General features: G+C 44.7%; 1 protein-coding gene across 1 annotated transcript in view; it reads right to left on the bottom strand.

The window, feature by feature from the left end:
• Window positions 1–22,500, bottom strand: part of LOC143039623 (uncharacterized) — a 485,892-nt gene that overhangs the window by 199,095 nt on the left and 264,297 nt on the right. Inside the window, exon 5 of the mRNA XM_076209893.1 lies at window positions 20,846–22,318. Within this exon, the coding sequence (XP_076066008.1) occupies window positions 20,846–22,318 (1,473 nt within the window). The remainder of the gene's footprint in view (window positions 1–20,845; window positions 22,319–22,500) is intronic.

Raw genomic sequence — 22,500 nt, 5'->3', positions numbered from 1 at the left:
ACGCTTAGTGTTTATCTACAAGTGTTCTGTGTTCCCTGAGTCTGTATGTATCCAATAACTTTTTGCGTATCTCCAAAGCACAAATTACCACAGCCGCTGTGTGATGGAATCCTATGTATTACGTTTCCCTCTACGTTACATTTTGTCTTCTTATATTTCACTTGTTCACCTATTCCTCTCCCAGTGTCATCTACGATCTACTCCTGTGGGTTGTAAAGCTGTTTATGATGTTATAGTAAGGAACCACCAAGTATCACAAATCCATTCTCCCTTCACCTCTTCAATGACAGACTCGTTTTTGTTTTCATTAGCTAGGATGCTTGTTATCCTTTTGGGTAAGCTAGTCTTGTGAACGTGTTCGTGACGCATCTGACCTCATCTGAGTTATCACGGTTATATATTCTTAGATAAGATCCTGCCATTACTCTGGAATTTGTTCTCTCATCGTGCACGCTGAGGAAGTTAATAAAATTGTCCACATTTATTGTTTTTCTGTACACCTTGAACTTTGATTCGCTACCTGCTCTCATGAACACTGGGTCCAGAAGTGGTAACGTACCTTCTGTGTCGATTCCTTCAGTGAGTTTTACTTTGTACTTCGTTCAATCCCGTAAAGTAGGGCATCATCGTTTGTCTCCATATGTATGACTACCAACCATCAACGTAATCGCATTATTCTTGATCTAAAAGTCTGACATTCCCATGAAGCGCGATGCCGTTACTGTGCTTAACAGGAAACCCAAAGGTAGTCCCTTATAATGATGATATTCCCGGTTAATGAAGCCGAACGATCTAAACTTCGTGTACACCTCTACATGTGTCAAATACTCCTTCTACTTCATAAGCAACTCAATGTCATTAACATATTCCACTACGGTATGTTGATACCTTCACCTAGATGCCGGTCGAGAGGAGAATGGGGTGAGAAACGGGGAAGGGGGTGAGTTGGTTGGAAGGTTATCCTGAGGCAGACAACCGCTGCTGGCAGATTTGGTCCGGAGAAAGGTCCAATAGTCAGCCCAGCAACTTAACCCAGTGGACAGTCGAGCCGGCGGTCGGGCAATCTGCCCTTGGGATTCCGAGCCCACGTGCCCGGGCTTCTGTGATGGACAAGCCCGGAGTACCGGCCGGGCACAGATGTGGTCAGAACTCTTGCACCGTTGCCCGGGTACCTGTGTCCGGCTGGTCGGCGCCGAAGTAATTCCGGGAATTTCAGTTTTCCAAGTTCTTCTGCGGCTCTTGAGGAAATGCCGGATGGAACTCGTCCGAGGAGGCGGGAACGTGTGCATAGGTAACTACCTCCTTCGCTCTCCCTCCTAAGAGGGCAGAGGTAGATGTCTGCGTATACAAAAACTCCTTCTACTACCTCCTTCGCTCTCCCTCCTAAGATTGCAGAGGTAGATGTCTGTGTATACAAAAACTCCTTCTACTACCTCCTTCGCTCTCCCTCCTAAGAGGGGAGAGGTAGATGTCTGTCTATACAAAAACTCCCTCTACTACCTCCTTCGCTCTCCTCCTAAGATTGCAGAGGTAGATGTCTGTGTATACAAAAACTCCTTCTACTACCTCCTTCGCTCTCCCTCCTAAGAGGGCAGAGGTAGATGTCTGTGTATACAAAAACTCCTTCTACTACCTCCTTCGCTCTCCCTCCTAAGATTGCAGAGGTAGATGTCTGTGTATACAAAAACTCCTTCTACTACCTCCTTCGCTCTCCCTCCTAAGAGGGCAGAGGTAGATGTCTGTGTATACAAAAACTCCTTCTACTACCTCCTTCGCTCTCCCTCCTAAGAGGGCAGAGGTAGATGTCTGTGTATACAAAAACTCCTTCTACTACCTCCTTCGCTCTCCCTCCTAAGAGGGCAGAGGTAGATGTCTGTGTATACAAAAACTCCTTCTACTACCTCCTTCGCTCTCCCTCCTAAGATTGCAGAGGTAGATGTCTGTGTATACAAAAACTCCTTCTACTACCTCCTTCGCTCTCCCTCCTAAGATTGCAGAGGTAGATGTCTGTGTATACAAAAACTCCTTCTACTACCTCCTTCGCTCTCCCTCCTAAGAGGGGAGAGGTAGATGTCTGTCTATACAAAAACTCCCTCTACTACCTCCTTCGCTCTCCCTCCTAAGAGGGCAGAGGTAGATGTCTGTGTATACAAAAACTCCTTCTACTACCTCCTTCGCTCTCCCTCCTTCTGTGTGCCCTCCATACCTCCTAGGAGGCAGCATGGTCGTATATGGGAGACCTCCATACCTCCACTTTCCTTCCTCCCTCCCTCCCTCCCCGCCCCCAGGGCTTATTACACAGAAGGGAGAGAGAGAGAGAGAGAGAGAGAGAGAGAGAGAGAGAGAGAGAGAGAGAGAGAGAGAGAGAGAGAGAGAGAGAGAGAGAGAGAGAGAGAGAGAGAGAGAGAGAGAGAGAGAGAGAGAGAGAGAGAGAGAGAGAGAGAGAGAGAGAGAGAGAGAGAGAGAGAGAGAGAGAGATGTGGGTTAAGTACCTAAACCTCACCAAACAACAAATAACCCCTTCTCTTCCCATTGGTCCTTTTCCCTTCCACATATCTGCCGTCAGGTGATTTTATTCATGTCGGCCAATACATACACATTGTGCCACCTGTCTAGGGGCCCATGACCACCATATACCGGACCAGCTGTCCATACTCGCGCCATCTGGCCTCGCCCATTTTGGTCCATCAGCTGATTGGGTTGTAGAGCACCTTTTCACCCCGGAGGGAAGGGGTGAAGGGGGGTATGGAGGGGTGGAGGGGGGTGGAGGGGGAAGGTGGAGTATGGAGGGATGGAAGGGTGGGGATGGAGGGGTTTATGGAGTAGTGGAGGGGGATGGAGGGGTGGGGATGGAGGAGTTTATGAAGTAGTGGAGGGGGCTGGAGGGGGATAGAGGGTGGAGAGGGATGGAGGGATGGAGGGGTGGAGAGGGATGGAGGGGTGAGGGATGGAGGGGTGAGGGATGGAGGGGTGGAGGGGGATGGAGGGAGGGGGATGAAGGGTAAACAGGGATGGAGAGGGATAGAGGGATGGAGGGAGAGGATGTGGAGCGGTGGAGGGAGGGGAGTGAATGAGTGGAAGGGAGAGAAAGTGGAAGAGATGGAATGAAGAATGCCGAGGAGCGAAGAAAGGTGGAGGTGAAGTGGATTAGAGCATGTGGAGGAACTCGAGGTGAGAAAGTGGACTGCTGGAGGAGAGGGAGGGAGATGTGGAGGAGGTGAAGAGGAAAAAGTGGAGGAGTGGAGGGGAAGGAGGAGAGGATGTCGAAGAAGGAGTGGAGGAGAGGGAGTGTGGGTGTGGAGGGGTGGAAGGGGAGTGGGTGGGTGGACGGGTGGAGGGAAAAAAGTGGATCTTTGTTCACTGAAGCAAATCCACAGTGAACTGAAAGGCATTCCACCTTGTCAGGACCGGGAGAGAGACTCCACGGAAATGAAGGAGGTTGCAAGAGACCATAGGGTCTATACTTGGTAGTTCCATGTCCATGAGCACCTATCATCCCCATACATAAAGTTAACTAACCTTCTCTAAAAATAACCGGTAATTTCAGCGCTCACTAACTACATGGTTACTGAGTCTATTCCATTCGTTAACTACCCTATTAGCAAACCAAATCTTGCTCATTTCCTTCTTAAACCTTTATTTGTCCAATTTAAGTCCATTATTACGAATCCTGACCTGTTGTCTTAATATGATGACCTTGCTATTCTGTCAGCAGCCAGAGTAAACGTAAACTTAGCCCAGAAAGAGTCAAAAGAGAAAATGAGGTCACATTTCGTTGTTTTCCAGAATATCAAGGACGGGGACCCACGAGTATAAGCCAGTCCTGTGAGATACTTAGGTCAACACAAGTTGGTGAGTAATCTCTCTCTCTCTCTATCTCTCTTTCTCTCTCTCACATACACACACACACATACACATGCACTAACACATGCATACACACAATACATACATGTATACATATATTCATACATACACATACATACATATATACATACACACAAACATACATACATTCATACGTACATACATATATACAGTATATACATGCAGACATACATATATACATATATACATACATACAAGCATACATAAATTCATAGACACATATATACACACATACATACAAACATACATCAGTTGTATTGATTTCTAATAACGCTGAACAATATCACAGCTACATTGCAAAAGGGGGGGTGGTCGCTATATCGAGGTCTTACTCACATGCGAGTGTTCGTAATATCGGGGTCTAGAGTCCGTTATATCTAGGTAATAGTGACGTAACGACATATAGGATCTGTTCACACTAGCGATTTCAACCGCTGGCGGTCCAATTACAACCTAAGTCAATGGAGGCGTTTACACACAACCGCGCAGTTTTCCCTTGACTATGCACTACCGCCGCGGTTTCCGCGCGGTTCAAACCGCTAGTGTGAACAGGGCCATAGAGATGTTCAAAAGTTCTGAACATGTGTGACAGATGTCTTAATTGATAGACCAAAATAACATATCAACACAACGCAGGTGTTTCAATGACAAATAAAATAACAGACAATATAATAACAGGAAACAAGTTTCCTAACAACAAATAACAGATACCTAACAAGGGAGATATCGCAAATAACGATATCAAAAACATCAATAACGAGTCAAATTTGTGGTTATTTCAATAACAGACCAAAATCGAGGTGTTATTGATTTCTACAAACATAAAATAACGAAGTATCGCTACGCTCCAATAACGAGGTGTCCTGGTCTGTTAATAATGGGTGTTCGTAATAACGGGGTTTTGGGTGTCACAATAACGGAAAGAAGCGCTGTTATACTATCTCTTTCTCTCTCTCCTTCTCTTTCTCTCTCTCTCTCTCTTTCTCCCTCTCTGTCTCTTTCTCCCTCTCTCTCTCCTCTTCTTTCCCTTTCTCTCCTTCTCTCTCTCTTTCTCTCCTTCTTTCTTTCTCTTTCTCTCTTTCTCCCTCTCTTTCTCTCCTTCTCTGTCTTTTTCTCCCCCCTCTCTCTCTCCTCTTCTCTCCCTCTCTCTCCTTCTCTCTCTCTCTCTTTTATTTCTCTATCCTCTCTCTCTCATTCTCCTTCTCTTTCTCTATCTCTCTATCTTTCTCTCTCTCTCTCTCTCTCGCTCTGAGATAAATGAAACAAATCAGCGTTCGAATCCCGCACGGCTCTCTAATTCCAAAACAGTGACTGTAGCTACCTGCCCTAACACATAGGACAAAGATGACGGCTTCGGCCGCAGCTACTCAGCGCCTCCTGACGTAGTATCATCACCTTATCTGCCGCCAGGCGATTTTATTCACATTCGTGGGATTCGATCCTTACATTGCAGTGGCGCATTGTATGGATGAGGTTGAAAGACGCGTCACGCGATTTTATTCGGTGCTACAAATACGCTGACGTCAATGGGAAAGCTAAGAGAGAGAGGAGAGAGAGAGAGAGAGAGAGAGAGAGAGAGAGAGAGAGAGAGAGAGAGAGAGAATGCTGTGTGTGTGTGTGTGTGTGTGTGTGTGTGTGTGTGTGTGTGTGTGTGTGTGTGTGTGTGTGTGTGTGTGTGTGTGTGTGTGTGTGTGTGTGTAATTCACCATGGTCTTGGATCACGTGTTGGACAGCTACTCCCCTCCCGGAAGAGAGCTCAGATCTCACATATGACCGATCTATGGGTAATGCTGTGATCTCACACGCACACACACACACTCCGAACTCCCCACCCACAAGAGTTGGAGTAACAACTCGCAGCACAGGGATACTGAAATTATTTCAGCCCTGGACGGGATTCGAACCCGGACCGCTGTAGTGGCGGCCGGGAATTCTACCAACTCCGCCATCGAGTCGTGTGTGTGTGTGTGTGTGTGTGTGTGTGTGTGTGTGTGTGTGTGTGTGTGTGTGTGTGTGTGCGCGTGCGTGTATGTGAGTGTGTGTGCGTGCGCGCGTGTGTTACCAAGCGATCGATCAATATCTAGAAGGAAAACTTCCTAATTCTTAGAATACATCTCCTAAATTCCCGTTTTTCCTCTCCCCTCTCTCTCTTCCCTCCCTCTCTCTCTCCCTCTCTCTCTCTCTCTCTCTCTCTCTCTCTCTCTCTCTCTCTCTCTCTCTCTCTCAACTTCCCTTGAGTCCATCACGCATTAGCTTTCTCTTTGCAAAATTATATACTATGTATGTGTATTCACCCGTATGTTCGTGTACACACACACACACACACACACACACACACACACACACGCACACACAGTAAACACATTTGTGCACGTGTGTGTGTGTGTGTGTGTGTGTGTGTGTGTGTGTGTGTGTGTGTGTGTGTGTGCGCGTGTGCCTGCGCGCTTATGTACCCACATGCACATGCGAGTACACATATTTTGATGCAAACATATACGTATCCATACACACGTGTCCACATGTGCACATGCTCGTGTCTGTATCCAAACATCTGGGATACATCTGCGCATCTGTCTTCGAAGGTATGGTTGGCAACCCCCCATATAGGGTGGAAAAGGGAAGCCGGATCTATAGGATGGAAATGGTAGAAAGCGCTCAGCAGAGTTCACACAAAAAATGGGGAAGGGGAGGTGGAGGGGGGAGGTGGAGGTGGAGGTGGAGGGGGGAAGGTGGCAGGTGGAGGTGGAGGGTGGAGAGGGGAGGTATGTTTCATTCATTCTTAGTAACCAATCAGGTGCGACCTTTTGGTCCATGGCGAGAGCAAGTGTTGAAATAGATGAAAATGGGAACACACACACACACACACACACACACACACACACACACACACACACACACACACACACATACACAAACATTCAAACATGTGAATTAATTAACTTATTTATTTCATCAATTCATTATCGATTACATTGATAATTATAACAAATGTTTCCATCATCGTATTAGGAACAGCCATTTCCTATTATCTTCAAATAAATATTAAATATAACAAACAAACAAACAAATAAACAAATGAATAGACAAATAAATAAAAATGAATAAATAAATAAGCGTGGAAGGAATTACAACATAAAATATAAGAGATTATTTGACTGAATGTCAAAACTACTATTACAAGCAATCTCCATTGCGGGAAGTTTGTTCTAACTACGCGGTAGGAGAAATTGATTCTTCTTACTTCGTGATGAACGTGGTCATATTTTCTCTCTTTCTCTCTCTCTCTTTCTGTATCTCTCTCTCTTTTTGTATCTCTCTCTCTCTCACGTATACACATATACGAACATCAGCCACCCCGACCCATCTTATACATTACACACCTACACATGTACATATACATATACAAAAAACACACACACACAGAAACGCCCTCTAGCAAATAGATTTTTTCTTTATGAAAAAAATCCGAGAATGAATGAAAAAAAAAGTGAGAAGCCTAACCACTTTTCCCTCCACCCTACCACCCTCCTCTTCCTCTTCCTCCTCCTCCTCCTCCACTTCGTCCAACTCTCGAAGATCGAGAGTTTTTGGCTTATGTCCGGTTCAAGACATGTCCACGATTTTGGAGTGAGAAAGCTCACTTCCCCCCTCCCCGCTTTCCCCCCTTCCCCCTCCCCCCTCTCTCCCCAACCCCTCGTTCCATCACCCTCTATCTCCCCCTTCCATCGTCTTTGCAACACGTCCCCGGAATATCCAAAGGAGATTTTTGCTCATTTTTTTTTCAGTTCCCGATGAGATTCTGCAGTTTGACACCAAATGCATTCCCTCGAGTTCGTCGATCGACTCGGGAAAACAACATAGGCGAACGTCTACACGGATGGTGAGAGAGAGAGAGAGAGAGAGAGAGAGAGAGAGAGAGAGAGAGAGAGAGAGAGAGAGAGAGAGAGAGAGAGAGAGAGAGAGAGAGAGAGAGAGAGAGAGAGAGAGAGAGAGAGAGAGAGAGAGAGAGAGAGAGAGAGAGAGAGGGAGGTAATGGGATACAGGGAGAGGGGTGGGGGAGGGCGAGAGGGGGGAGGAGGGGGGAAGAGGGGGGTGAGTGAGTGAATGAGTGAGGAATCCTTGGAGTAAGTGAGTGAGAGAGGGAGGGAGGGAGGGCGAGAGGAGGGTTGGAGCAAAGGGGGAGAGGGGGGAGGGGGAGAGGGGAGAGAGAGGGGGTAGAGGGGCTGAGAGAGTGAATGAGAGAGGGAGGAAGGGAATGGGAGGGGGAGAGGGGGAGAGAGGGGGTGAAAGAATGACTGGGAGACAGGGAGAGGGGTGGGGGAGGATAAGAGGAGGGTTGGATGGAAGGGGAGAAGAGGGAGGGGAGAGGGGGAGAGAAGAAGGAGGGGGAGAAGGGGATGAGGGGGAGAGACAGTGAATGAGAGAGGGAAGGAGGGAATGGGAGACGGGGAGAGGGGTGGGGGAGGGTGAGAGGAGTGTTGGAGGGAAGGGGGGAGAAGAGGGAGGGGAGAGGGGGGAGAAGAGGGAAGGGAGAAGGGGAGAAAATGAATGAAAGAGAGTGTGGGAGAAAATGGGCGACAGGGAGAGAGGTGGGGGAGGGCGAGAGGAGGGTTTGAGGGAAGGGGGGAGAAGAGGGGTAGATGGGGAGAGAAGAGGGAGGGGGAGAGGAGGAAGAGGGGGGTGAGAGAGTGAATGAGAGAGAGGGGGGGAGAATAGGTGACGAGGAGAGGGCGAGAGGAGGGTTTGAGGGAAGGGGGAGAAGAGGGGGAGAGGGGGGAGAGGGTGAGAGGGGGTGAGAGAGTGAATGAAAGAGAGAAGGGGGGAGAATAGGTGACGAGGAGAGGGCGAGAGGAGGGTTTGAGGGAAGGGGGAGAAGAGGGGGAGAGGGGGGGGAGAGGGGGGAGAGGGGGAGAGGGGGGGAGATCTGTCTGGTCGACCAGACCGGATCCTGTCTGCTTTTCACTTTCTCTCGAGTCACAAGGCCACGTGGTATCGCTGCGGCTACCTGGTCGTCTGCCCGACGGGTACCGGGTACCGGTACCAAATGTATGAAAAGGGGAACGCTCTTGTCTACCGGGTACCGGAACGGGTGTTCACGCTGGTACGTACCGAGAGAAAAGTACCAAGTACCGGGACCTAAGGTATGTATTGTACCGGTTACCGGGGACGGGTGTTCACGCTGGTTCGTACCGGGAGAAAAGTACCAAGTACCGGGTACTAAGGTATGAATTGTACCGGTTACCGGGGACGGGTGTTCACACTGGTAAGTACCGGGAGAAAAGTACCAAGTACCGGACACGCTCATTAAGTACCGGGAGCTAAGGTATGCGTTGTACCCATAGTACCGGGTACCGGTACTGGATGTATGGATAAAACACCGGTAATGGACACAAGTACCAGAAATGTGAACGGAAACACTGGTACCACCGGTACCAAATGTACAAAACGAGACACCTATACCGGAGTACCGGTAGTACATGTATGTACTGGTACTGGTACCCAAGGAAAGACTGGAATCACTGGTACAAGGAACCGGTACCAGAGCTATGCATGGGCCTTCCGGTACTCTATGCTGAGTGGTTACCAGAAAGTACCAGAATTGTACTGGCTACCGGGATTAAAAATATATGTACCGGTACCCTGTACTTCCTGAGACAAGTCTGAGTACCTGGAATACTCCCAGGTACTCTTGGAGATACCACTGGTACTCCCAGGCCGGTCTGGAAGTACTACCGGCACCGGTATAGTACCGGTAACAACCGGTAAACAACCTTGAGTATCGGATGGTAATTTCCTTTTTGGTATTATGGCTGCCGCCAGGCGATTTCATTAATCTCCCGGAGGGTGTGGCAAGCGTACAGTAGTGTGAGGGACGTCGGTTAGGTAACTGTCCCCCTTCGGGGCTACGGGGAAACGGATTGACAAGCATGAATAGGATTCTGTACACACCGTTGGGAAGAAAAAGAGGAGGAGAGGAGGAAGAGGAGGAGGAAGAGGAGGAGGAGGAGGAGAAGAAAAAGGAGGAAGAGGAGGAGGAGGAGGAAGAAGAAAGGGAGGAAGAGGAGGAAAAAAGGAGTAGAAACAAAATGAAGAGGAAGAGCAGGAGGAAGAGAAGGAGGAGGAGGACGAAGAAGATGAGGAGAAAGAGAATTATGAGGAGGAGGAAGAGGAGGAGGAAGAGCAGGAAGAAAAGGAGGAGGAGGAAGAAAAGGAGGAGGAGGAAGAAAAGGAGGAGGAGGAAGAAAAGGAGGAGGAGGAGGAGGAGGAGGAGGAGGGGGAGAGGGAGGAGGAGGTAGTGGAAGACCTTTTGCAAGGTACTGTGCGGGCTCACGCTCTGTGGGTGAAAGCCACCTTCCACAACCACCAACTCCACCTCCACATCCACCAACTCCACCTCCACCTCCACCCGGTCCTAGGGTCCCGTCAGCTCCACTCGAAATCGACCTCCAGTACCAGTACCGGAAGTCAGGTCCGGTACCAGGGGGGGGGAGAGTTTCGATAACAGAGATGTCTGGTACCGGAGGTTCTGCCCGGTACCTGAGGAGAGTTCTGGTACCGGAGGAGAGTTCTGGTACCGGAGGCTCTCCTAATTACCCGAGAGGAGGTTTCGTACCGGAGTCTCTACCCGGTACCTGAGGTTTTGCCCGGTACCGAAGGAGAGTTCTGGTACCAGGGGTTCTGCCCGGTACCTGAGGAGAGGTTAGGTACCAGAAGTTCTGCTCGGTACCGGAGGAGAGGTTTGGTACCAGAAGTTCTGCCCGGTACCGGGGGCTCGTCGTTTCCTTTGTACTTCCATGTATACTGACTGAATCATGTGTTTACTAATTGGCATTTCCTGGTTGGTATCTAAAAATATCGCTGAGTCATGGTATCGACTTGGCCAAAGGTCCCCATGAGACGACGATCGTATCCAAAGTTCGCCAAAATTAAAAAAAAAAAGAAAAAAAAATCTTTGTAATCTTTGCCAAATTATGGCGAAAATATCTTCGTAAATTTGGCGAAAAAAAATTGGCGAAAATTCTTCACTTTTCCACAATTTTTGGCTTCCTGTTTCCAAATCTGATATAATTTTGATTTTCACGAAGAGAAAAAATATATATAAAAAAATCTGGTAATATGATGAAAATTTTTTACAGATTGGATATCCGCAGCCCCACACTGGCTGGCAACGGTCCTCCGATCCTTCCATAGATCTCTATGGAAAGAAACGTTGGACTGTTGTCTGTGTTGTGTGTGTGGCTTTATGTCACCGGCTTGAATTAGGTGATCAGTCGCCGGTTGTCAGCTCTCCTTATGTGAGAAAATACAAATAAAGTTGACAGTCTTAGGCCCAGTCCGGACACCGAGTGCCAGTCCCTCGGGGCTGCACCTCCAGATGGAGTTGAGAGTGTTGGTGAGTCTTGAAGACTTGACGGGAGGGAGATAAGCCTATTCGACGTCCTTCTCGTAGGACTAAAACCTACTGATGGTCCCTGTACTTATATATCCTGAGAACTACATACAAACACACACACACACACACACACACACACACACACACACACACACACACACACACACATATATATATATATATATAATATATATATAATTAAATAGATGAATAAATAAATAGGTAAGCAAGTAAATACACAAATAAAGGGTGGCAAAAAGAAGCCAATGATAAAAAAAAAAAAAATCAACATAGATTTAATATATGGAATTTGCGAAGGGGTTTGATACCGTCCCGCACGAAAGACTAATTTCGAAATTAGCTTCGGACGGAATAAGTGGTAGCCTATTAAGCTGGACTGGTGACTGGTTAAACAGTCGTAAACTGAGAGTTGCTCTAAATGGCAAAACATCTAGATGGAAAAATGTTACGAGTGGAGTTCCTCAGGGTTTCGTTGCTGATAATACAAAACTTGCGAAATTGCGAATGGACACTTAAATCAATTAGATACTCGAAAAGATTTAGATAAACTACAGCAATGGTCTGCAAATGGTCAATGAAAATTAACCCAAGTAAATGTAAGATTATGCACATAGGTAAAAATAACAAGTTATTTGGGAACTTGTTAACAAAAGTGGATAGTGAAAAGGATTTCAGTGTAATTACTAGTAATTATCTCAAATCATCTAAGTAGTGTATTTCAGCCTCAGAGAAAGCAAATAAGATTCTAGGACTGATTGCACGACCTTTTGATTTCAAAAGTCAATCTGTCATTAACAAGCTATATAAATCGTTATTTCGTCCACATTTGGAATATGCTGTTTCAGTATGGTCACCGAATCTCATTAAAGACATTGGCAGATTGGAAAAAGTACATCGGCGAGCCACAAAACGGATTTCGAATATCATAAATCATACGAAAATCGACTAAAACTTGTGAATCTATTTCCCCTAAAAAGCATAGATTCATAGGTGATTTGATACAGGTCTTTTTAGGGGAAATAGATTCACAAGTTTTAGTCGATTTTCGTATGATTTATAATATTCGAAATCCGTTTTGTGGCTCGCCGTTGTACTTTTTCCAATCTGCCAATGTCCAAAGGGAACTGACATCAAAAGTGACGAAATTTTCACACTGAATGCTAATCAGACAAGAAATAAAGGTCTCAAGGTGTCAGGTAGTAGATTTAAATTGTAAGTGGGTAGAAACAGCTTTGCCAATTGTGTAGTAAATGAATGGAATAAACTTCCGGCAGAGGCAGCCCAATATAGTACAGTTTCAAGTTTTAAGATTCATTTAGATAAACACCTGAGCAATATGCTTTAATGCCTGCCATGTGTTTTGTTTCGTATATCTATTCATTATTGCTTATCTATCTGTTTACTTTTTATTATTTACTTGTTATCTGTTAAAAATTATTATGATTTATGTTTGTTTATCAATGATCATTATCTATTTATTTATTTTATTTATATATTTATTTATTTATTCATTTATTAATCTTATTTTTTCATATTTTTTCTATTTATATAGTTTTTCGCATCCGACCTAGTTATGGACCAAAAGGTCTCTTATCGGCATACTCTTCCTTCGTAATTCTTTGTAATAAATAAGATAATAAATTAACACGTAAATAAACAAATAGGCTACTGAAGCGCGTTTGTTTCCATCTCATTTCTCACTTCACGGGCCTGGGTTCGAACCCAAGGACAACCGGTGACTGATCTTCGTTTCGGCTGCAGTTAATCGCCTCCCTGTGTAAGCGCCCTCCTCCCTTAGCCACGCCCACTTTCTCTGGCCACAAAATGACCCTAAATTGGGTCATTTGTTCATCTCACGTCTCTGGCTACGTCTTCCTCTTCTTCTTCTTCTTCTTCTTCTTCTTCTTCTTCTTCTTTTTCTTCTTCTTCTTCGTCCTCGTCTTCTTTGTTTTCTTCGTTCTGGTCTTTGTCTTCCTTTTTATTCTTCTTCTTTTTTCTTCTTCTTCATCTTTCTCTTTTTCTTGTTCATCGTCTCTTTCCTCTTCTTCTTCGTCTTCCTCTTCTCGTTCTTCGTCTTCTTCCTCTTCTCCTTCGTCTTCTTTTTCATTTTCGTATTCTTCTTTTGCTTTGTCTTCTTCGTCTTTTTCTTTTTCTTCTCCTTCTTTTTTCTTCTTGTTCTTTCTTTCTTCTTCGTCTTCCTCTTCTTCTCCTTTGTCTCCTTCCTCTTTCTCTTCTTCGTCTTCTTCTTCTTTGTCTTCTTATTCTTCGTCCTCTCCCTCTTCTTCTTCTTCTTCTTCTTCTTCTTTTTCTTCTTTGTCTTCTTATTCTTCGTCTTCGTTTTCTTCTTCTTCGTCTTCTGGAAATGCCAAGGTTTTTCCAGCAGGGTCTGGAAAGTGTGTGATTTTTTTTTCCAGCGACGTAATTTGGGACACGGCCTATGTTGAGTCAAAATTTGCTCTTTAATTCTATGTCGATCGATTTATATACATTTCATATCTATATCTCTTATCTATATTAATTCTTATTTATTTGTTTCTTTGTTTATATATCTGGATGTTTATATCTGTCTTCTTGTTTGTTTATCTATTGTACATTTATTAATTTATTTGTTCATTTATTCATTCCTCTATTTTTGTTTACTTGATTATCTTCCTTCCACTTGAGTATACCCTCGTTTACACGGGGCAAGTTGAGAGGCAAGTCAAGTGTGCAAGTTACTTGAACTGAAGAGGAAAACGAGCAAGTACATGTTCACACAGTCCAAGTCAGAGACAAGTGGCCTGTGTGAACATATATTTGCTCTCTTTCTTTTTCAATACCAGTAGCTTGCACACTTGACTCGCCTCTCAACTTGCCCCGTGTAAACAAAGCATAATTCATTGACGTTTTCATTGAACTTCTATTCATGTCCAATATCTGCTAATTTTCCCGTTCAGTTTAATATACAATGCTTGGCTTCAGGTATATACACCGTTGTTGTTGTTGTTGTTAATGTTGTTATTGTTGTTGTTGTTGTTATTGTTGTTATAAGCTGTAGTTCACAACCTGCAACTCTCAGGTTTCATGTGTGTGTGTGTGTGTGTGTGTGTGTGTGTGTGTGTGTGTGTGTGTGTGTGTGTGTGTGTGTGTGTGTGTGTGTGTGTGTGTGTGTGTGTGTGTGCGTGCGCGCGCGATCTAAACTCATTAATATTGCTTCCATTTCCCAAGTACTTCAATTTCCCTTTGTCATCTCCTCCTAAACATTATACAAATTAGCCCCAGCGTTTTAATTTTCAATTGGATATGTCACCCTACATATCATAGCAATTAGCTCGAGCGTTTGAATTTATCACTTGTTAAAACGTTTTTCCTAGGGTCGCCAAGACATCTTGTATGCTAATTTTTTGTTGATGCAAAATTATATGAATTCAATACAATAACCGTATATATTAACACGTATACAAATAGATGGGGTCACGATCATTTCATAAGGATCATATTAGGGGTCGCCTGAAGAAAAGCTTGGGCTATACTGTCCTAAACATTACATAGCCTCGTCTCGGTAATCATCACATACTTGTCTTTCTTCCTAGGACATCTAGATATATATATATATATATTTTTTTTTTTTTTAGATACCACAAATTCCTTTACAAGGAGACTTACATGATAATAATAAATTTAGACTTCAAATAGTTCGAATTACGATTTTTTTGTATCCAGTTGTGTTGGCATCTATTCGATGTAGAATGGTCAATGAAAAGTCACAAACAAAAATAAAAAAACACAAAGTCACAAACTGTCACAAAGTGACAAATTACCATCAATTCAGTAACAGGTTTACACCAGATATAGAATTGTGTCCTTGTTTTTATAGTGAGTTTGCTATACTCTTCTATCACATCTATAGCAACACTTAGCATTAATTATATGCAATATATAGTCTTATACTAACGACATTAACCCATTCAACTCCGATGACAAGATGTCTTGTCATTTGGTCAAATAAAACAAAAAATCATAAAACACCAAAATGTTTGATCCAACACCAGAAAAATATGACGTCAGTCCTCGCTGCGAGCGAAGCGAGCAGCGAGGACAGACGTCATATTTTTCTGGTGTTGGATCAAACATTTTGGTGTTTTATAATTTTTTTTTTTATTTGACCAAATGACAAGACATCTTGTCATCGGAGTTTAATGGGTTAACGAAACAGTGAACAGAATTAATGTTTGTCTGAGTGTTGGCGATTACAATTGTTCTTGAAAAGATTTCACGTCTTGAGGTTAATAGTTTCTGTAACTGTGACGTCAGTTGGTGTGAGGAATTGGGGATCACATGCCCTCGCTGGTGGTCAAGAAGGAATGAAGAAAAAGCTCCTTCGTATTGGGCAAATTATCTTCAATTCTTGTGAGTCCAATCACAATTATCACACAGGAGCATACGTCAGCTTCTTCAGTCCCGGGGGTCTCTCCAAGCGAGCTCCCATGCAGATACCCTCTCCATTCCAAACAACTCTCGAGAGAATTAATAAATTTGCCCAAGCAAACTATCGTTGTTATTTTTTTTTTTGTCCAAACACAAAGGAACACAAAGGAAGAAAAATACAACAGCAGGCCTACTGGCCCTAACGAGGCTGTTTGTGTTTACTAAACTAAGCTACAGTTAAGAAAACAGGGCAGAAGATGAACTAACACTACTGCTACCACTATCCTATCCAATTGCAATTAAATGCCGGGTTGTCAGATCTTTAAATTGCAAGGGACAATATTTTATTTGCGGATTAGATTCCAAGTATTTATCTAAGCGATTTGTAAATGTTGTTATTGTGTTACTCTCAACGACAGTGGAAGGTAACGAATTCCACACATTAACAACCCGGTTAAAGAAGAATTGCTTACTTTCATTCGAAGAGAATCTTTTGCCAATTACTTTAAAATCGTGACCCGGGATAAACTTCAGGGAACCGTGCCACATACCCAAACAGCCAAAGTTGACGTTCACGAATTATGCTGGTAACTCACCTTGATTGAGTCTCAAGGTATAGTCTCTGTTTTGGAGAGCTGGGCGCGTTACCTCCGAGCAGGCAGTGCGTCACTGAAAAATCTGGGGTGCATTTCCATTAACGCGTATTATATACATATATATGTATATATATATATGTATATACAATGCGTATCTGTATACATACATATACATATATATATATATATATATATATATATATATATATATATATATATATATATGAAGGTGGAAAAAGAAGTCACGGGTCTAGTTCCGAGTTCCTGAGTTTATTCCTGACCGGTTTCGCTCTATGCTTCTTCAGAGGAATGTGACTTCTTTTTCCACCTTCATCAACTTGTCACAATGTACCAGCATATATATGTATATATATATCTTTCGGTAACGCACTACCTACCCAGCAGTAACGCACTGTCTGTCCGGCGGTAACGCGCCCAGTTCTGCTGGTTTGATATGAAGTAATTCCAACGATACACTATGATTCTCCGAGGGCACTCAGTACCGAAGACATCGAGACACTTTTTCAAGTCAGCATTTAATGTTCATGTCTCACAGCCGTTCAGCAAGACAAGGAGCACAAGTGACTCGTAGATTGGGTTCTTGGTCCTCCTGTATAAATATCGACAACGAAAAAACTCTGATTAAGTGACTCCATAACACCATGGTCAATGCCAATCCTTCGAGAGACTTCCTGACAAAACCCAATATTTTTATGCATTACAGCACCAAAGTATGCAAATCTTTCCAGGACGTCAATGTCCTCGACCTATGCATGGGCAGACTGAACTGTGTTATCCAGTAAGCCCCCAGATGACTGGGTCTTAGTCTTGGTCTCGAAGACCTCAACTCCAAGCGGTCTCGCCTCCTTGTGCCGTGGTCTCGAGGTCTGCAACCAGGAGCCTCCAACGACTCCGCAAGAAGAAGAACAGCGTCATCAGCAAATACGAAGTCAGTGGCCTTGGCGTTGTCAATAGATGTTCCGCAATGACATTGATCGATAACTCTGGAACTCGCCCAGGCGACCGAACCCCCTCCTGGGGATAGGTGCCACCTGCGTAGAGCCGGTGGCCGGGGATCTTTGCTGCAGTTTGGCCCCCGACTCTTGGGGATGACCGCGTTGTGGACAAATGCCCAGGATGTAACACGTCACCCCATACTATTCAGCACATAATGGAAGACTGCATTATACACAATCACGCACGCAAACAACACAAAATACACTCCACAAAGGATTTGTGGGAAAACCCCCGTTCTGGCCGTGGCATTCCTTGGGGAGACGGGACTGCTCGGACAGACAGTCTAGGGAACGACAACAATAACAACAACAATAACAATAACAACAACAACTCTGTCTAATACCCAGTCCATGCAGGTATTAAAAAGTGTTGGAGCGAGAACACAACCTTGTCTTACTCCTGAATTAACAGGAAAGAAGCTGAACACATCTCCTCCATACATTATAGTGTTCTGTGTCCGAGAGTACAAGCAGGACATCAAGTCAATAATCCCTGCAGGAATTCCACTCCTATGCAGAGGATCCCACGATGCACCGAGTCAAACGCCTTCTCGAAGTTAGCACAGACTGCAAGAAATCCCTATTGGGAGTTCGTTTGAGTAGAAACGACTTCGGCTGCAATCTTTAGTTCTTCGAATCCACAAACGTCACATTACTTTTGGGTCACACACCGAGACACTGAACGACGAATTAAGAAGTTAATCCTAGAATACGAATGTTAGGAACATTGTTGAAATATTCTTCGGAAAATCTAGAATACTGTAGGCGAGGTCTTCATCAAGTGAATCAAATTCACAACATTTATCGAGAATGTGCTGCGTTAAATATATATCGATCTTGTATCAAGTTGAAATTTTTCATTTTTTGAGATACAAAGCGCTTCTCCAATATTCCTTTTTCAACTAAAACCGGACTTAGATATAAAAAAACACCTCATCCTACAATGGTCAACATTACAAAGGATTACATAGGAAGAGCATGCCGACAGAAGACCTTTTGGTCCATAACTATCCATTAACAATCCCGACAACACAATATTCCTTCTTCAAGAGACTTATGGTCTCGTTTTGAGACTGTTGCCGGTTACCTAGAGGTTGTGGGTCTTTTACAAGAGACCTGGGGCAACGGATAGATTGATTGACTAATTGACTGATTGAGTGGTAGCACTATTCCAGCTGATACATAACTTTATAGATGGGGATAGCAGATTGTAAAGGACAATGAACTACCTAGTGTAGGCCCTATGGTCTCTTTCAGGCTCCCTCATTCTTATGTTCGATGCCATGACTTTCTTCCCTAATGTGATTAAAAAGAATAAAATCAGTTTGAGCATATTTACTAGGTCTTATGTGTTTTGATATTTTACTAGACATATGACCACATATTTGGCTACCATAATTCTTTTCATACTGGTTCTAGGATACAGCTTTCTAGGAATTTTCTAGACGTTTGCTAGACAGCTTGTAAAGAAAACTTAATGTAAGTTTATTTTCATAATTTAGTAGAAAAAATTCTTGTATATATTCATCAAACGAGACTTTAATGTTATCTGTGAATTTATTTTCTAGAAAAGTCAACTCAAGACGGTTCTAGTTTGATCAAATTTAGAATCTTTTCTGAACAGTAACCTTTCTTTTCTATATGTTTCTAAATTACACTTATCTCTCCTAAGTTCATTTTTTTAACATAAAGCTTAGAAAAGTGCTAAATCTAACTTTTTCACAAAACTAGAGAGTCTAATTTGAATTTATAGTAAAACTTGGCAGACGTCACTATAGTTTATTCAGATAAACATATACTAAAAACTATATATTTTTTCTTAATTAGAAAAACAAATTATTTCCTAATTATCCTAACAAGCTAAAAGACTTCTAGAGGTTTCAAAAAAACACCTGTAACCTATAACTAGACAGGTGTTCATACCCTGTCTTCTAACTGCTGTCATTAGAGTTATTCTCTGTAGTTTTCCCACCATTTCTATCCTTGTATATATAAAGAGAAATATGTTAGGCAGACGGGACAAAATACCAGAGCTGGGCGTGTTCCTCGGTGCGCTTCTAGATGCGTTCCGCTTATTACGTTCTTGTTACGGAAGTCTAGAATAGTGTAACCGAAGCCATTGCTACTCAAAATGAGTAGCAAAAGCAAATAGCATGCTAGCCATTGTGCCGTCACCTTAACGATTCCCGACATGTTACAATGGTGTACTACGACGCCCTTCACACATATCATTCTGGTTAAAAACAGACGATTTTATTCAGCTAAAGGAGCAGACTCAGGGCCAGAAGGGCGTAGACCAGAATAAAGTATGTAAAGTACGCCACAGATTTTTTTTTTTTTTTTTTTTTTTTTTTTTTTTTTTAATATTTGATTATTTGGTTCCACGTCCCAACCTTCCAACACCTATCAGGAGGCTAGGACGATGCCCCTCACAGAGGACTTTGTAGCGTGGAATTGAATGAACCATGACCTTGGTTCAACTCGCCGGTAGCAGGGTTCGAACCGCCATCACCTCTGCCTTCGCCACAAGTATGGACGCTCTAGCGTACATTTGCAATGTATGTGTAGTTGATAAGATGATAACGATTTCTTAGCCTTAACGAGTCGACCCTGGCCACGATTGGGGCAGTCTGTGCGTCATAGAGAGTTCATACAACAAAAGTTACGATATGGTTAGAAAATTAAAAATAAATAAATAAATAAATAAATAAATAAATAAATATAAATAATAGAAAGATAAAATAAAATAAAATAAAGAAAATAAAAATCCAGGTTTGGGAGAGAAAGAATCTCCTTAGAATTGTTTTGATCAATTAACTAATTAATTGACCAATTAATAGTCTCTTTGTCACCTTCAAGAAACCTTCTTAGCAAAGAGATTCCCAGCAACAGGGCCTAGTCACACATACATACATATCTCGTCATCAAGATCCCATGACTAGTCCGGGAACCGAGTGCCTGCCTACCGGGCTACACTCCCACATGGGAGTAGGGGATAATAAATTAGGCTTAATGTCCGTCCCATGGGACAAAAGTAGGACCGCATGCAGATTCCCTGTGTTATTATATAGGGGAAAGAGTACAGCATAAAGGTACATATCTACAGCAAGCACGTTATCTACAGTTTCTACAAGCACCGAATTGGTCCAGAAAATAATTCTACAGGTAATCGTTGCCACAGCCATAGCTACAGGTGGTTCTACAGATGGTTCTACAGGCAGAGCTGCTGGTAGTGGGTGATATACACTTTGAACATGAGAAATAATTCTACAAAAAATATCTACAGAAACTAAATGACACAAAACATTTAATGAGGGTTTAATTGGACCATGAAACTAAATTACTGACAAAACTACTTTAAGAGACACAATTATGACTGCAGAAAATATTTTAAATTCTGAAATTATGAATATATGCAGTCCAGGAAAAAAAAATCACTGGACGAGGAAGACCGTTTAACGGTCATTTTTTTTTTTTTTTTTTTTTTAACTTGGCGAAGAGCATCTGGGAAGTCTTTTCTTACTTACCGGACGTGATGGAAGGCGGAGGGCGCATCCGGGGTGCCACTTTCCGGAAGACAGTGCCACTGAGTGCCTCCACATCGTAGTCAGAAGCATCCGAGGTTCCACCCCCACTCACGCCAGAATCGGTACGGGAGGAGGAGGCTGTGGTGGTGGAGGTGGTGGAGGTGGTGGTGGTGGTGGTGATGCCTCTCCCCTTCCCACTCTCGTTGCGGATCCCCGGTACCGGTATGGTACCGGGAACCTCCGGTAGGCGACGTCCTCTATTCTCGAGGTCTTCCTCCATGGCTGCCACTTTCCCGTTGGGGATGATAGGACGAGGTTCCTCGCCGCGGGATCGAGGTCGAGGAGTTGGGTCGTGGTGGGTGTTCGAGGGCGGGGGTCCTCCTCGAGGTTGTGGGTGGTGGGGGTGGGGGGCATGGGGGGCATGGGGGGCGTGGGGGGCTGGGGGTGGGGGCGTCACGTAAGGGTCGTGGATGATTGGGGTGGAGGTAATGGGTCCGGAGCTGACGTAGCCCCCAAGGGCGAGAGCCTCCCTCAGGGGCATCCCCGCGGGCGAGGGACACGCCGAGGAGGAGGAGGACGTGGTCGAGTACGACGTGGTGAGGGTGGCTGTGGTGGCGGTGGCTGTGGAGGTGGTGGTGGCTGTGGTAGCGTTCATGAAGGAGGGGCGACGCGATCCCGGTTCAGAACGCCCTCGCTGTTGCTGCTGCTGTTGCTGTTGTTGCTGATGGGTCCCGCTCGAGGACCTAGGCCGAGGTCGAGGCATCGAGTAGAACCGTCGAGGATAGTCCTCCTCCTCGTTGGGGATCGAACTTGAGATCGGGGGCTCCTCCTGCAGGGACCTCTGCCTAGCGACAGGATCCTCTCGGGACTCTCTGAGCCTCCGGGGGAGCGTGGAAGGCCGTGCGGGCTTCGGAGGGGGCGCCCTTGGCTGTGCGGGGAATTGGTACCCCTGAGAACCAGGAGATTGGTACCCCTGAGGACTGGGAGGAGGTTGGTAAGCCTGGTTACTGCTCGGGCTGAGCTGGAGGACCTGGGGTGGGCGCTGGTGTTGGGGATAACGATCTGGGGACTGTTGCTGGTGGTGGTTTTGGTGCTGGGGGATCCTGGACGGGATCTCCGGTAGCCTTCTTCGGGTGGGCAAGGGCGAGGGGGAAGACTCAGGCGACGGAGACCTGTCGGAGAACCTGCTGTAGGCGGAGGAGGAGGAGGGAGACCTATATGACGAAGGAGGAAGCGGAGCGGGACCTTTCAAGTGTCTGAAGGAGTGTTGGACCCCATCGACACTGCTCATACTCAGCCTCCGCCGGGTGTCTGCTCCCCTAGGGAGGTGCTCCTGGTGGTAGTGGAGGTCGTCCCACGGGGGGGCGTTCTCGTCGGTGGGCGGCGGGTCCCTCGGGGGCCTCCGGGGGTGAGGCCCCGACCTACTGGCGAACGACCGGAACTCTGTGGAGCTCTGGTCACCGCTGGAAGGACCTGGAAGTAACAAATTCCATGAGTACATAGGAATGGAGGAGATTCTAAGAGACCATAAGGCCTACACTAGGCAGTTCCATGTCCCTTATCAACTGTCTTTCCCATCTATAAAGTTATTTAATCTTCTCTTAAGAACAGAAGAACATAGGAATGGAGGAGATTCCAAGAGACCATAAGGCCTA

This window comes from Oratosquilla oratoria, chromosome 26 (genome assembly GCF_046742065.1).
Source record: "Oratosquilla oratoria isolate Oo_2021 chromosome 26, ASM4674206v1, whole genome shotgun sequence".
Classification (NCBI taxonomy): Eukaryota; Metazoa; Arthropoda; class Malacostraca; order Stomatopoda; family Squillidae; genus Oratosquilla; species Oratosquilla oratoria.
This window is presented reverse-complemented; position numbering and strand designations above follow the sequence as displayed.